Raw genomic sequence first — 17684 nt, 5'->3', positions numbered from 1 at the left:
GATGACTTGAAAACAACAGTGATTTTAACTGCACATAATAGCCATTTCCTATGTTTAGGTCAGTCAACATAGCTTAGTAATCAAAACAACATTTCTTTAATGTATGTAAATTTTTCCAATTCAGCAGCCCTTCTATCACATTTGAAGGTTTATTATTTTCCCATTACCATCTCTGCTGCTCTTTATTGGTCAAAGAGCACCTGAACAACCATAGATATGAGAACCAAGCAATACAAGGGAAAAAAAAAAAATAGCACAAGGCACATGGATTAAGGTCTCAATTATGAAAAACTACAAACTTCATGATTTACCGTTTTACAAAAGTACTGTAAACATATCTTAAAGGGAACCAAATGAGAACTAAAAAGTACACACTACTGCCTCCTCTTCAAACTCTCAAATTGCTGCACTATCATATATCAGACTTGATCTTCAGCATGACCTGATATTATATAGGAAAACAACATCAGTCCCAATATACATATCAATCTGTGATGAAAGAAGAACATTCCAAACCAATCCAATGACACAGAGATCAATATATTACACCCGAGTACTGCCTGCTAAAAATTAACATACAAAGTAAACATTAGACTCCAAATACAGGCTATTCATTGCTAGCAAGGTAACCAAAAAAAGAAAAAAGAAAAAATAACATAGCCATTACTCATTTTAACAGAGTCATTAGTGGTTTACCAGTTTGATTTCATGATTATTGATTACAACAAGCCAAAAATAGAAACCCACCCCACAAAAGAAACAGCAGTAAACACAAAAATGGGGAAAGCTATATATTCTTCAGTTCAAAAATGATGGTATCCCAGTTAGCCAAAAAGATAATGGTAAACCCCAAAAATGATGGTACGAATCTGCAAATTTTAATGTATTTTTCTTACAACTTTATAAAAACAAATATAGAAAAGTTAACTAAATATTAATTGATCGGATTAATTTTTATTTATGAAACTGTTATTCGGAATGGTCTTTGAAATACTCTATTGCTTTGCTTTTAAGGTTTACACAAATTGTGGCATATATATGTTCATACTCGTGCCATGCATTCATGTGTTGTGTCTTTGTCGAGCTCATATCGTGAGAAAGATCATTGATTGTGAGAACAATAGTCAAGCTCAAATGGCCTACAAAATGAAAGTAATCAAAAGACTAATAAATTAATATTCTTTCTCTATTTGTAATCGTTTCTTTCATCTGGTATTCTAGTAGTGGTTCACATGAAACAAACACATATATACAATCTGGTTCAAACTGACTCCCAGCCAAAAAGGGAAAGGCTTCCTCCTAATAAGGACCCCATCATTGCTTTTTGAATCAAAATGTCAATGCGTCAGTGACAATAAGATGAAGATCTTCCTTGTGCAGAAATTGGCCTTATCAAATAGCACTCAGATTATGACACAGCCTCATTCCATCTAAGTTGAATTAAAATGAAACGTGCTTTTGAGAAAGGTAAGATGCAACCAAAGTGACACACAGACAACCACCAATCTGATAAATGGTTTGGAGCATCCATATCCAGTTTTTGACACATGGGGATCGTAGCAAAATGATTTATGACAATCTAATAATTCAAAACATGCATCAAGAGATCGAAGAACAATGGTTTTCAATAGATCAGAGCATACGCCCAAAATCTACCAAACAGATCTAAGAACAAAAATCTCAAATCTAAAACCAGCTAAAGATAGTTCTGTAAAAGAGTTGGTATGAGGTTTTACCTTTTAGAATTGGAGAACGATGCTGCACTACCAAGTTTTTGAAGAAGACCAGAAGAATGCTTGAATAGTTGACCGTAGAGAGGGAAGGATGGGAAGACAATCAGAAATAGCTCTTCTCGTATTTTTGATGATGCTTCTCAGAGACGAAGGGAGGAGACGTAGAGGGCTTCTCTCCCAATTTGTGCCGATGAGGATTAGGGTTAGGGATTTGACGGCAAAGAAAGGAGCAGCAGAGGAGAACGATAGAGAGGGAACAATCGCATCTGCAATGAAAGGAAGAGATAAGGCTGCTGGGTTCAGTGTGATTTTTAGGAAAGAATGAGGACAAAATAGACAGTTCAAAAGTTTCATTTAAACCCTCCGTGTTTTTTCGGAGAGGTTCCGCAGAAGCAATTTTGCAAAGCAGCAATTTGCTGCTTCTCAGAAACTAGCTTTTCGGAGAATTGATTCCGTCAAAATCAGCTTTAGGACATACATGGTGTTTGGTAAATTTAGGCCCAAAATCACTTTTAGGCTCAAAAGCAGGTTGGGAATCAATCCCAAACTGGGCCTAAGTCCAACTCGGTTTTCCTTCACATCACATGCCTCTCACATGTCTTCCACGCCTTATTGAAGAATGAAACGTCAAGAACTCCCTAGAACCTTCAAGAATCTCACGAAAATTCCAATCCTTTTCCACTTCGAATTCCAACTCCATATTTCTCTCAAAACCGAATCCAAAGTGTATTGCTCTTCCATGTGCACGACATATGATCTTCTTGAGACTTCTAGATTCTTCATGAACGCTCCAAGGCTCTCCTAGTATGAGTAGAACTCCATATGCAAGTAGGTTTCCTAGTTGAATACAGCTTTCTTTTCCGAGATGCTTCTACACTCTTCCGGAACCTTCTTGAGTAATCCTTATCCAACATGGACTCCTTGTCACACTAGTATTCCTTATCTGAGTAGAATTGGGTTTCCTTGTCCAAGTAGAACTCCTAGTCCAAGTCAGCTTCAGACTCCTACTCCAACTGGAATTCCTTTTCCTAGTCAAACTGGGAAAACTTCCATTTCTTCATTTCTTTCCATTTCTGCGCCACTTGTGCCTTCCTTAGTCACTTTTGGACTTTGAGACTGCATTTACACCTGTAAAACACTAACTAAGTTAAATTGATCAAGATAAAGGAAATAACTTAGCAAAATATAGGGTTTAAACATTATAAACGTCGCATATTATGCTCCTATCAAATTCCCCCACACTTAGCTTTTGCTAGTCCCTTAGCAAAATCAACATAACAAACCAAAAAGACTAAGAAACAAAACAAAGAACTAACGAAAAGACTGAGTATAGAAAAACGAAAAAACACTAAAACACAAAGACTCAAAAACGTAAAACACTTAGACAAATTCAAGACACAACCGAAAATCAAAACCAAAAACAAAGATACAAACGTTACAAACACAATGACTTCTAAGCCCTTTAACATATTGTCTCAGCAATCTCATATTTTCAAGTCACCAAGATTAGCACTTAACCAAGCATCACATCTTCAAGATATTCGAGAGTTAATTACAAAACATAATCCACATATAAGCATGTAAGACTTGGGAGTAAACAGTGGTGATGGTTTAGCTCAACACATTTCAAACAAGTCATGATTCAACCTCACATAGATATATCACTTTTTCTTCTCTCAGATTCAAGGCTCATGCTTAAAAGCTTATCACTCAATGTTATGTGAAAGATTACAAAGTAGATCACATACATAAGAAACGAAAGCATATATATTTTCTTTTCAAAGATCTCATGAAAGATATCAACTACATGCACGAATGAACCCAAGCCATAAGTTCAACAGTTATAACTCATCTCCACATCAAAGGCTGTCCCATCTTAAGGATCAAAGAGGTCTTACAATTAAGGGTGTAATGGGGCCAAGGCTTAAGGTTAAAAGAAACGAAGGGATAGGAAAATTACAAAGTATCCTAAAAACCTAGTAGAGCACTTGTAGATGTAGAAAGACCACTTTCTTCGAAATCCACCAAGCTTGCAAAACGTTATGTATCCTCCAAGGCTTATAAAAGGGCCAAGTGTCATCATGTTGGGCCCAAACTTCATTCTAACCTTCTTTTGAACAAGTGTGAACAGGACAAAGACCAAATTTTTCAACAATGGGCCTTCAATTAAAAACAAACTCCAAATCCACTAAGTATAGGGGACTAAAATCCATAAAACATAAACAATAACACACATTTGTTTTCTTTTAATTGCCGAAAAACATTCTTTCTTTCTTTTTTTCGATTTTTTTTTTTTTTTTTCTTTTTCGGCAATTACATACAAATATTCATATGGACAAGTCTACCCCCACACTTGAACTTCTTCATGCCTTCAAAATTCATCCTTGACGCCAAAACTTCAAGCAAAGTCTCGAAAATATGCTCCACTAAGTCTTTAGAACAAAGGGTATGGATATAACTATACTAAGGTTAAGGGTTAAGGAATTTTGAGGGTGATGAAAGAAAAGGCTCAATGTAGGCTCAAAATGGTTAAACTAGGGGGGTCCCACGACGGGCACAAATGGGGACACAGGCTATATTTGGCAATGGTGGTGAAAATCCTAAGTAAGTACCTTTATCCTTTCCAGAATCAGGGCCATATATTGATCATAAACGTCTCAACAAGCATAACAGTGAATTCTAGCATTCTCTAGTCCATTAAAGAGCTATGGCATGTAGTCAATCAAAATGAAAGAATAATGAGATCAACAAATCATCGCCAAGAAAATAAGAGTATAATCATTTTTCGTTAATCACTCACAAAGAAAGGGCACATGGCTCAAATTCTCACAAGGGTTTATTATGAATCACAACTTATCATCCACATGTTCATATTCTGTACCAAAGTTACGCATGCACCATATCTACTACACATTCATATGCTTTTCATAAATCATAATTAACCAAAGAATATCATCACACATTATCTCAATTTTGTGATCCTCTTTTAGCCTTAATTTCAGAGATATAAGCACATCCTAGACAGTTAAAAGGGCATCCTAAGACTCGATCACAAAACAAAACAAAAACAACACACAAAAGTGACGCAAAAAACATAACAAAAACGTTTGGACTTAGGGTTATTTCCCTTCTCCTTTCGGTAATTCCGTTGAGACATGACCAGGTGAAGAGGGGATCGATTTTGGCGGAGCTCAGCTCACTTGATTGACAGGGGACGAGACCCTTTGTCAGCACTTCTAGGATCCGAACTAGACCTTAGACATCACATCCTACTAGGGTACGCCTACGATGAAGAAGATAGTTTCCCAAAATTCATTTTGACTCTTACAATAAATAAAACAAACAAACAAAGAACACAAGTATAAAACCTAAACAAAGTTAACGCAAATTTTTTTATTTTTCTGTATTTTCCGATTTTTTTATTTTGTTTTCTTTTTTTTATAACCACAAAAACTAGCTAAGTGAAACAAAGTGAAATGTTATACCCTTCCCCCACACTTAAATCATGCATTGTCCTCAATGTATAAACAAGTATAAAGCATACAAAGCATCAATCAAGCATTGCATAAGAGTTAACGCAACAAATCCTAAAATAAAAACAAAGTGTACGAAATTAAAAGAGAAGGGAAGAGTTCAAGAAAGCAAATCTGCGTTGATGGTTCCTCCACAGCTACAGATGAAATCGGTTGCCTCCCATGCAGCGCTTAATGTTTAAAGTCTTTCAGCCTAGACTTGTACCTCCATTTATTCTTTAGTTGGTGGCGCCTCTTGGAGGGGTACATCCTCCACAGTGTGCTCCACAAACGCCTCATAGTAAGGCTTTAGACGATGGCCATTCACCTTGAATTCAGCTCCAGTTGTTGGACTTTTTATCTGTATAGCACCATGAGGAAAAACATTAGTAACAATAAAAGGACCAACCCATCTAGAACGCAACTTACCAGGAAAAAGCCTTAATCTATAATGAAATAAAAGAACTTTTTGACCAACTACAAAGGCCTTTCCACGAATCATCTTATCATGGAAAGCCTTTGTCTTTTCCTTGTAAATCCGTGCACTATCATAGGCATCATTTCGAATTTCCTCAAGCTCATTGAGTTGCAACTTCCTATGAAGTCCAGCCTCATCCAAGTCCATGTTGAAGTTCCTCATGGCCCACCAAGCTCTATGCTCCAACTCCACGGGTAAGTGACATGCTTTGCCATATACTAACCGAAATGGTGACATACCAATTGGCGTTTTAAAAGCGGTCCTATATGCCCACAATGCATCCTCCAAACGTTGGCTCCAATCCTTCCTTGAAGGTCCCACAGTTTTCTCAAGTATCCTCTTAATCTCCCTATTTGAAACTTCTGCTTGTCCACTTGTTTGAGGATGATAAGGTGTGGAAACCTTATGAGTAACGTTGTACTTCTTAAGCAAAGCCTCAATGGTCTTGTTGCAAAAGTGAGAACCTCCATCACTAATGATTGCTCGAGGCATGCCAAGCCTACTAAAAATGTTAGACTTTATAAACTCTGCAACAACCTTAGAATCATTAGTCCTGGTGGCTTTCGCTTCCACCCACTTAGAAACATAATCAACAGCCAAGAGAATAAAAAGAAAACCACTAGATGAAGGAAAAGGACCCATAAAATCAATACCCCAAACATCAAAAATTTCGACAACTAGCACAAAATTCATAGGCATTTGATCCTTAGGTCCTAAATTTCCAGTTCTTTGGCATCTATCACATGTCATACAGAATTCATTTGAATCTTTAAACAAATTAGGCCAATAAAAACCGGATTCCAACACCTTCCTAGCAGTTCTATTAGAGCCAAAGTGACCACCACAATGTTTAGCATGACAAAACTCAAGTATAGCTCTTTGTTCATTATTAGGCATACATCTCCTTATCAATTGATCAGAACAAAATTTCCACAAGTAAGGATCATCCCAGACATATAATCTAGCCATATTCTTAAGTTTATCACGTTGAACACTTAACATAGCACTAGGAAACGTTTTAGACACCAAGTAATTAACAATATCTGCATACCAAGGTTCACTTACCTGGATTCCGAAGAGTTGTTCATCCGGAAACATCTCCACTAAAGGTATGGCGGCTTCTTCACTCACTAACCTGCTCAAGTGATCAGCCACAACGTTTTCAGAGCCCTTCTTGTCCTTGATCTCCACATCAAACTCTTGAAGCAAGAGTATCCAACGAATTAGCCTTGGTTTTGCCTCCTTCTTTGACATAAGGTACCTTAAAGCATGCATCTTTGAAACGTACCTGGAGCGTTGCAAAGTCCAAAGGGCATCCTTCTGTAGGCAAACGTCCCAAAGGGGCATGTGAATGTTGTTTTCTCTTGGTCCTCATTAGCAATGGCGATTTGGTTGTATCAAGAATACCCATCCAAGAAGCAATAGAACTCATGACCAGCTAACCGCTCAAGCATTTGATCAATGAATGGCAAAGGGAAGTGATCCTTCCTAGTGGTGGCGTTGAGCTTCCTATAGTCTATGCAAACTCGATGTCCAGTCACAGTCCTTTGACGCACTAACTCATTCTCTGCATTCTTCACAACAGTTATCCCAGACTTCTTTGACACAACTTGAACTGGTGACACCCACTTAGAATCCGAGATAGGGTAGATGACGCCACAATCAAGAAGCTTGATGACTTCCTTCTTCACAACTTCCATCATAGGTGGGTTCAAACTTCTTTGAGCCTCCCTAGTTGGCTTGGCTCCCTCCTCAAGCAAAATCCGATGCACACAAGTGGTAGGGCTAATTCCTCTGATATCCGCTAAAGTCCAACCAATTGCAGTCTTGTGTTGCTTAAGCATCTCCACTAATCTACCCTCTTGAGGTGACGTCAGGGATGATGAAATGATGACAGGTAATGTTTCGTTTTCCCCCAAGTAAGCATACTTCAAGTGATCCGGTAATTGCTTAAGTTCTAAAGTAGGTGCCTGAATCACTGAAGGTAAAGGTTTATTAGTAGAGGGAGAAATAAACACAGAAGAAACATTACCTAGCTCAATTGGTGTTGCCTCAAGAAGAGCAACATGTTCCATTATGGAATCACTATGAATGGCGGTGAGCTCCTCCTTAGGGATGGTTGTGTCATCCTTCATTATTCCCACACTATTGGTAATGGTTGAAACCAAAGTATCCTCGTTCATCATCTCCATAAATTTCTGTGCAAGTTCATCAAGTATATCAATAGAAAAACATGATGAAAAATCAACCAAAGGATACCTCATTGCTTCAAAGATGTTGAAGCCAATAATTTCACCATCGAACTCCATTGTTAATGAGCCAGAATAGACATCAATTTTAGTCCTAGCCGTCCTCATGAAGGGGCGGCCTAGCAACAATGGCGTTCCATTCTTAGGGGACTCCTCCATCTCAAGGACATAGAAGTCAGCTGGAAAGATTAGCTCACCAACCTGCACAAGTACATCCTCAACTAACCCCTTGGGGTATGCATTAGATCGATCTGCCAACTGAATAATAACATTATCATGTTTAAGCTCACCTAGACCTAGAGTTTCATAAACAGAATAAGGCATGACATTGATAGAAGCACCTAAGTCTAGCATGGCATTTTCGAATCTACTTGTTCCAATAACACAAGGGATAGAAAAACTCCCTGGATCCTTACACTTTTCAGGCATTCTGCGTTGAAGCATAGCTGAGACATTCTCACTTACCTTCACCACTTCCTTCTCACGGTTTTGTCTCCTTGTGGTGCAAAGTTCCTTCAAAAACTTGGCATACTTAGGAATTTGCTTGATGGCCTCAAGGAGAGGGATGTTGATTTGCACCTTCTTAAAAGTCTCCAAGATGGCCTTTTCGGCCTCATCCTTCTTGGACTTAGCATATCTGCTTGGGAAAGGCAAAGGAGAAGAAGATGGATTAGCAATAACCGAATTGAAAGAGTTAGAAACTTGTCCTTGAGGTTTCGGTTTTGCATTTGAAGATGGAGACGTCACTTGAGCCTTAGACGTTGCAGGGTCATCCTCCTCCTCTATTATGGACGTTGCACTAGGCCAAAAAAGCTAACAGACAACGGACCAAATTCGTTGTGTGATTTGGACGATCTCCGTTGTGTATCGGAGCGTTGTGTGATGAAAAATGGCACAACGGTGGAAACCCGTTGTGTGAAACACAAACAGTCAACACTTATTTGTTAAAAGTGTTGTGCCTTCTCTCAGCAGATGGCAGCCACAGTTGCCGCGCAGTCATGCTGTGTGTGGCATGTGCATCCTTCAGACAACAGAACTTGTTCCAAAACTGTTGTTGGAAAGCCTAGTCAGACAACAGTTTTTTTAATTTCACCATCGTCTGATATACCATCACACTTCAGTTTTGCAATATGCTTGTTGTGTGAATTGGTTTTGGACAATAGAGTTTAGTTTTTACCGTTGTGTGATTATAATGAATGCATTGTGTGAATGGCCTAATTTTGTGTATTCAAACAATGTTGAATTGCCGCAAAATAAAACTGCTGTACAATCATTTTCATTTTCTATATTTTGTGCACAATAATGCTCAATTTTACCTAATGAACGCAATCAATTGGAAAGAAAACACATTACAAACCATCAAATGAGTAATCCAACCCATTCTATATATATCAAATGTTAAAAGGGAGCATTTCTCAATCATCCAAGCCAACATTAAAAGAAAAAAAAGTATTCTAATACATGCCCATCTACTTGGGATATCCAAAACTGATACAAATTATTCCAAAACAAGATAGCATTCTAGTGCCATGCCATTATCAATATCAATAAACCATCAAAAATTAATATGATTATTGACAAAAATACGAGCAGCTGCTGCATGTGAATACTATATGCTAGCAGACGCAGAAAATGGTGCGTCCATCAATATTTTCCCTCTTTTGCAGAATCTAGAATGAGTCTGTAAAGCCTTCTTACTAGCTTGAGGATCTCAGTTATCTGCAAAAGCAAGAGGATAGGCTGGATTAATATAGAACTTTAATCTGTACATGTACGCACAATTGGGACTTTCAAAGTGATACTACTATGTTAGTTAAGTCCACAACCTCTGTTATTAGCTGAAGCAAAAGAAAATACAAATGTCCAAAAACAACTTTAAGATGCATCCTAGCAAAATTTTATACATTCTGCAAAAACTTACCAGAAATTTGACCCTTTATATCCTGGTATTGGAGATCTCACAGAATGTGGTAAACTGATAATACTCAACATCCACAATGAATATAGAACTGCAACAACACATATAAAAGACAGAAAGAAAAACAAACCAGAAGAAGTGGTAAACTGATGAACTTATAGAATTGCAACAACACATACAATTGCAGAACTGATAAACTTAAAGAAACCAGAAGAAAACCTAAACCATTAATGAATACAGGTCACCCAGAATGGATAAAATAGAACAATCAGGCAATTATAAAAATTTACCAGCAAATTTTTCAAGTATTGTCCTCCTAAGTAGCTAAACCAGAGAATACAGAAAACAGATAGGATTCATCATAATATGTAACTTTACCTGAGGAATAAGGAAAAAGGATTCCTTTGGCCGATGCACAAGAGCAACAAGTGGATCAACATCGGAACTCGGAAGCAAAAGTCCTCAAAGCAGGCTGCTTCAGAATTACTCTCAATGGAGCTCCTAGCACCACTTCCCTTACAGATGCAATCTTTACCAAAAGAGCATGTTTGTACTCTACACATCATCAACATCAAACAAAAAAAACATGACAAGACAAAATATTAGAAACTCAGCCAAAATACAAAATCAAACGGAAAAATACATAATCTGGAACATGGATAACAAAGGGACGCCTAAAAGACTATAATCCACTAAAAGATCATCTAAACCAATCCAAATAACGAGAAAGAACTAGGCGGGTTTTATACGAGAAGCAAGCAATCCAAAAAGCTCAACAACAGTACCAAAAACAGTTGAAGAAAACCTCTCCGAAAATTCATCATTCTACCCAATATACTCATATACATAACAAGCGAGAAATGTTGATTGCATTCACTGACTTTGACACTGTCCTACAATGTTTCAGCATCTTCATGGCAATATAGCAAGCTTATAATGACTGACCTTAGAAAAGGAACTCGTTGAACCTTCATCTGTAGGAATTTTAGAGAGATTGAGCTTCAATGTAAGATTAAACCTGCTATCTCGATGTGGGTCAAGAATCTGCACTACTGATCCATACGCAGCCTTTATAGCCTCTATAGCCCCAGCAGGAAGCCCACTCAAGAACACAGTTTCCGGCAGCGAAACCGAAAGCAGCACAATGTGTGGGTTTTTCATCTCGTCACCTGCATCAAAATCTCAACATAAAAACAAAACCAGTTCATTTATTCACCAATCTTAAACAGCTTAGTATTACAAAATCAAATAATTACAACAGTTCTACCAAATTCAATTTGGCTGCAATTTCAAGACTCATAAGCTTCTTTTCTGACGCCCAATATACTCAAGGAACATTTAAAAACAGAGATTTCAAGAAGCCACCAAACAAACAGATTAATGCAATTGTATAGTTCCACTAACCAATTCCAACAAAACAGGTCATGATTTTAAACCAAATAACCACAATTTTTCTACCAAATCCAATTTGGGTTCAATATCAAGAGTCACAAACGTCTTTCCCTTTCTCTCTCCAACAAATTCTTTATATTCAAGAGCATAATTACTAATCTAACATTTAACAAACAGAGATCTCAAGAAACCACCAAAAAGAAAAAGACTCATATAATAAAAATCCTAATTCAAGAAAAGGGAAATGAAAAGGTTAGAGAATCAAGAACATACTGGGGCTCTCAAACATGAAGAAATATAAACCTCCATAGAGTAGAACCGATCACAGCAGGAGAGAAGCCTCCATAGAGGCATAGATCCTCTCAGTCCCTGTAACAGAAAGAAATATGAAGCAGTAAATCATCAAAAACCCAGGAGGTGAAGCACGGATTTAACTTTACCTCCAATATATCGAGCAATGGTGAAGATAGCGTCCCAGTGTTATTGCAAGTCAGAAGATTGAAGATTCGACCTCATTAACTTGAAACCTGGTGCACACAACGTCGAGGGGATGCATAGCGGCGACGGTGGCGAATCAGGCGACGGCGCAGGCGGTGGCGTTTTCCCACTGCCACTGCGGCGATGCTAATAACCATTTAAATCACTTTCTTTAAAACCAGAGAATAACCCACAGATTTAAAGATTTGAAAATAAACAGATTGAAAAGAGAGGTTACCAGCGAGGTCAAGAGAGAACTTGATGATTGAAAAGAGAGGTTCCGCTACTAGGAGCTCTACCCATACCCAGCATCGTTAGCAATGGAGGAGAGAGAAATCCCAGATCTGTTTTCTCTCTCCTCGAATTCTTTCTCATCTGCGTGCTTTCTCTCTCCTCCGTTGTGTTGTAGAGGTGAAGAAGGTGAGAGTTGAGACAGGAAGTGAGAAATGATGATTGTTATAGGGAAGAAGACAAGTTGTTGGTGTCGTGCCGGAGAAGACGAGCGAGAAAGAGAGAATGACCTAATTGGGTTTCGAAATTGAAGACCCGGATTCCCAATCCAAGATTTCCCTTTAGTATTGGGTGATTCAAAGAGACCAATTTCAGTATTGGGTGAGTGATGGTTGTTTGGCTCGAATGAAATTTTGAAGAGGGAGAGTTTGGGTGCTGGCACGAAGAAAAGGGAGAGTTTTTGTCAAAGTGTTGAAACAGCTTTAAGTGGGAGTGAGAGAATCTCATAATAGAGAAGGTAGCTAGCTAGCCCTAATTAATTTGTCAAAGGCGCGCATTTGGTTCTTTTATTTTGTGTCCGTGACTCAGACAACACATAAATCAAGTTATGTTGTCTGATTATTTACATATTAAAATTGAGATGAGGGAGCAAAGAGGGAAAATTCCCGCTTATGTGCAATCAAAGTATCACTTTTGGCGCTAGCCATAGGCGTTTTTCATTCAGACAACACAAATAAGGAATTACGTTGTAGGAGTACATATATGTAACCTACATTTCAATCAAAATTTGTTCGCTTTGGGGGAAATGAATGTCATTCTGGGATACATCTAAACCTTCCCAATATATCCTCCTCATTTGGACAACACAAAGTAAAAAACTGTTGTATGACATTTTGCAAGCTACACTCATACAACAGATACAAATAGACTGTTGTACTATAGAGGAGGGAAGTTTGAGCAGAAATAGGAGGGAAATGTGCCTCTTATTTTTTTTCCATTCACACAACATACCTTTCTTATAAGTATTGTGCAATGAGTTTCTAACTAAGAACTTTTGAATTTTAACGACCTTATACGACGAAAGTTTCTTAAATGTGTTGTATGATTCACTTTCCTTCATCACACAACAGAAAAAAAAAATTCGTTGTGTAAAAAGTGTTGTATATTGATGTTATTGGCCTAGTGTTGAGACCTTCTTGGGAGGCGTTGGAGGATCTACAAGGGTCTTACCACTCCTTGTAGTGACGAATTTGGCTTGCTCAAAGTGAGGATTTGGGATGGTACCACTTGGTAGCTTTCCTTGCTCATGAAACTTACCCATAAACTCCACAACTTGACTCATCTGCTTCTTCATCTCATTGACATCCGTAGATATTGCATTGATCTGATTCCCATGGTGAGTTTGACCTGCAATCAAAGCTTGAGTAGATTTAGTTAGGGTTCGAATCAACTCATCATTAGAAGAAGAAGAAGCATTGGAATTAAAGTTCGAATTAAAAGGAGTAGGGTTAGGAGGTTGGGGCTTTTGATAAAAGCCTTGAGGACGTGGTTGGAATCCTTGAGGTGCATTTTGAACGTTGTCATTGTCCTTCCAACAAAAGTTAGGGTGATCCCTCCATCCAGGATTGTAAGTATTCGAGTATGGATCATTCCTAGGACGTTGGTACCCTTGTTGGAAGCCTATGGCGTTGACACCTTCTTGTCCTCCACTTTCCATGAGTTGAGGGCATTGATCAGATACATGCCCTTGCATAGAACATACTCCACACACCATGACTTGTCCTTGTGCTCCCTGAGACACAAGAGTAGTAAGTTTGTTAATTTTTTCTTCCAATTGAGCTAAAGTACTTACCTCATGGACCCTTTCACGTGTGGTGGTGGTCTTGGACCTAGAGCTTCCATATTGTTGTTGATTCAAGGCCCTATTCTCAATAAGGATCATTCCAGCCGCAGGCTCCTTGTCAACAAAAGATCCACCAGAAGCTGCATCTAGCATATCTCTTTCCAAAGGGGTGAGACCATCATAAAAGCAAGTGAGCAAGGTCTCATCCTTCATGCCATGTTAAGGGCATTGAGTGATAAGAGACTTGAACCTCTCATAGTATTCTGCGTAGGACTCATCCTGCCCTTGTTGGATGCCACTTATCTTCTTCCTAAGCATGATGATGCGAGATGTAGGAAAATACTTCTCAAGAAACGCCTTCATCATGTCTCCCCAAGATGTAATTCGTCCACTAGGCAACTCGTAGAGCCATTGTTTTGCCTTGTCAGCCAACGAAAATGGGAAGGCTTTCAACTTCAAAATATGCTCATCAGCTACTTGAGGCTTCATGCTAGTGCAGATGAACTGAAATTCCATCAAGTGGTTGTTGCAAAAATTGATACGCTAAAATTAAGCGCTCAACTTAACCCTGCAAAATGTAGTCGTTAGCAATATAGAGTAAGCAAGGATCGTTCAAGCCGGGGATTGAGGGTAACAAATGAATCACACAAAATAAAAACAAACTAACTAAAACACAAATCAAACAAACAAAGAGACTAACTAAAAGAAAAACGCAGAAAAGGGGAAAGAAGAGAAGAAGCAATCGAAAATAGAAGAAGAAAAGAAAAATAAATGTTTTGGGGATTTTTAGATTTTACGTAAATAAAAGGAAAACAAAACAAAGAAAGCAATTTCGATTTTTAAGTTGAGAAAAATAAAATGGAGAACATGTTAGAGACTCGGAAATCCACCACCAATTACTTTCGAACAATGTTAAGTTAACCTAGTTTCAATTACTAAGGTGTGAACAGAAATCAACCAAGAAACAAGTCGGAGCAGATCATGTCCCTTATTAATGTTTCCCTAATTACTTAGTCTACGTGAACGCACAATAGCTAAGCCAATCAAACATGCAATCAAGGTATAGAACGCTATCCTATCAACAACACATATAGTGTCAACATATTTGAAGCATTAAGATCTCATGGAAACAATTGATTATAGAGTTGCAATCTAGTGTGAAACGCCTACCTAGCATGCTCTTCTAGTTGTTTAAAACCTCAGCTTTTGTCCAAAGCCTTGCATACTTGTGGATTAGAAAACAAAACGATTAGGTGAATTATTTTCTAAACCTAGCTCCAATTACATGCATAAATCCTATGTTGGCCACCATAAAACAAACACATGCAAAAGTTTTCAATCAAATAGAGATAAACAACCAATCCACACCAAAGATTCAGAAACTAAATTTAAACAAACATATGTTCTACATAATTGGGGCTTCAAACCTCGCCCCTAACAAAAAGTGACTAGCCACACATCGTCTTAAATTCAATAAATAAAAACATGAGTATTAGATTACAAGATAGTAAAAACCGTAAAAAGGGGAGTATGAGAGCCACGAATTCACTTTTAGGCAGCCTTAGATGCAGGCACTCCTTCAAGATAGGTCACGGCAGAAGCTTGATGGAAGGTGGAAGATGGATTGCACGGTTTTTCTTCTTGAAGACTTGGGAATTTTAGACTTTGTGTGCTAGGGTTTGGGAACAGAATATGGCGCTGTAGGATGGTTCTTTTCAACGTGTTCAGAGCCTCTATATATGTGGAATACACAGCCCAAGTTTCCTTTTCCAATTCTGCTTTGAAAGCCTCCCCTAGTTACTTGAGGATTACTCTGATTGGTGCACAATTAAATGATTTTCAAGGCTTAATAATCTTCCGAAATTCTTGATGAATCATTCTAGGACTCTCCTTGTAATTTTCAGCATCAATAAACTTCCAAAACTGCACCCAAAATTCGTCCATAGAAGATTTCTGCCAAACAGTCCTGTTTTGACTAGGATTCAGTTTCTGATTCTGAAGCTTCCTGCTTGGACAAGGAACGACTTCGTTTTGACACGTTTCTGGATGGTTCTTGACTCCCACGTGTTCTATGACATCATATCTTCTAGATTTATCAACAACCTTCGGGAAAAAATCCAAGAAAATCGCCGGAAAAGATCTCCCAAAAAGCTTCGTGAAAAGCTGACAGTTTCTGCCTTATCGGGAAGCCTACTTTGCATTTGATTTCCTGCTTCCTCGTTGACGTTTCTGACCCGTTATTTGGCTCTTATTGAAGTATGACATCATGTATTCAAGGTTCGCTGGCCCTTTCTGCAAAGGTGCAGCCGGACGAATGCAAGAATTGCTCCTCAAAACCGTTCCCAGAAAGCTGATTCTGAAACTGCAGTTTTCTGCTTTGCAGCAACTGTTTTGCACAATGATTTCCGTGTACTTCCCTTGTAATTTCTGGCCAAATGGTTGATCAAACTTAGTCCTCTGCATCAGTACTTCATGTTCCATGGCTTCGTTGCTCCCTTTAAGTTCTTATTTCTCTTGAATCACTCCACGAACTACCTAAAAAGAAAACAAAGTTAAAACTGACTTTTTAAAGGAAATAACTAAGAAAAGTGTAGAGGATTCCACGCTATATTTGTCGCATTTATGCTCCTATCAAATTCCCCCACACTTAGCTTTTGCTAGTCCCTTAGCAAAATCAAAACAAAGAAAATAAAATAAAGACTCAACACAAACTATGCCTTCAACATTGTTGTCTCAGAAACCTCTTACTTTCATAGCATCAAGATTAGCACGCAACCAAGATTCAATCATGAGTAATTCGAGAGTTAATTAAAACATATATTCCACATATAAACATGTAAGACACGGATGTGACAATGGTGATGGGTGGAGCTCAGCATGTATCCAACAAGTATGATTCAAACCTCACAGGATTCACCACTCTTTCTTCTCTCAGATCAAGGCTAATGCTTAAAAGCTTTTTCACTCAAATATATGTGAGAGATGATAATATTTTCGACAAACAAAAAGCTCACATATATAAAGAAAGAAAAGGCTATGTCGAAATCTATGCATTTTTTTTTTCTTTTACGATCTCATGAAGGATACCAACTACTTGCCGAACGGACCGAACCATATGCTCAACTCTTGTAGCCAATCTCCACAGATCAAAGGCTGCCCATCTTAAGGATCAAAGAGGTCTTAATTCAAGGTTGTAATGGGGCCAAGGTTTAGGGGTTTAAAGAAATGAAAGGGTAAGGAAAAATCACAAATTGTTCTAAAAACCTAGTGGAGCTTTCAGTGGAGCATTGAGACGTCTTCTTTTAGTCACCAAGGCATCTTGCAACGTTGAACTTCTTGTGTGTCTTTATTAAGGACCGGATGTCATTGTGTTGGGCCCTTGCTTCATGCTAACCTCTTCTTGTAGTCACAACTAGAGATCCAAGTACATACATAAATCCTTCTCATGCCTCAGCCATATTTTCACTTTTTTTTTTTTCTTTGCCGTGCATTCTTTTTTTTTCTTTTTTTTTTATCTTTTTTTTTTTTTTTTTTTTTTTTCGGCAATAACACTATATATATATATATATATATTTTTTTTTTTTTTTATGGCAAGGCTTTTACATTTTTTTCAACTCAAGATGTATGACTTGATTCCCTCACACTTGCTTCCTTCCATCAACTTCCTTGTAGTGCCTTCAAAATCTTGTATGTCTCGTGAATTAGCTCCACTAAATCCTTAGAACAAGGGTATGGATATAACTATACTGAGGTATAAGGGTTAGGATTTTGAAGGTGATGAAAGAAAAAGGTTTAAATGTAGGCTCAAAGGGGTTGAACTAAGGGGTGTACATCTTGTGTACACAAATGGG

General features: G+C 38.0%; 1 protein-coding gene and 2 long non-coding RNA genes across 3 annotated transcripts; all 3 read right to left on the bottom strand.

Annotated features, from left to right (window-relative positions):
* Positions 1-269: 269 nt before the first annotated feature.
* Positions 270-2182, bottom strand: LOC133708178 (uncharacterized). Its single transcript, XR_009845643.1, has 2 exons — positions 1737-2182; positions 270-442 (listed from the first exon to the last, which is right to left on the bottom strand). It is a non-coding gene; the product is annotated as an uncharacterized LOC133708178 (long non-coding RNA).
* A 9371-nt stretch (positions 2183-11553) lies between these two features.
* On the bottom strand, positions 11554-12385 carry LOC133708734 (uncharacterized). Its single transcript, XR_009846019.1, has 3 exons — positions 11998-12385; positions 11723-11906; positions 11554-11651 (listed from the first exon to the last, which is right to left on the bottom strand). It is a non-coding gene; the product is annotated as an uncharacterized LOC133708734 (long non-coding RNA).
* A 776-nt stretch (positions 12386-13161) lies between these two features.
* LOC133711612 (uncharacterized) lies at positions 13162-14322 on the bottom strand. Its single transcript, XM_062137714.1, has 3 exons — positions 14084-14322; positions 13843-13990; positions 13162-13782 (listed from the first exon to the last, which is right to left on the bottom strand). The coding sequence occupies exons 1-3, from the start codon at positions 14320-14322 to the stop codon at positions 13162-13164; spliced, it is 1008 nt and encodes a 335-aa protein (XP_061993698.1).
* Between the last annotated feature and the right edge of the window lie 3362 nt (positions 14323-17684).

The sequence above is a fragment of the Rosa rugosa genome, chromosome 5 (assembly GCF_958449725.1).
Source record: "Rosa rugosa chromosome 5, drRosRugo1.1, whole genome shotgun sequence".
NCBI lineage: Eukaryota > Viridiplantae > Streptophyta > Magnoliopsida > Rosales > Rosaceae > Rosa > Rosa rugosa.
This window is presented reverse-complemented; position numbering and strand designations above follow the sequence as displayed.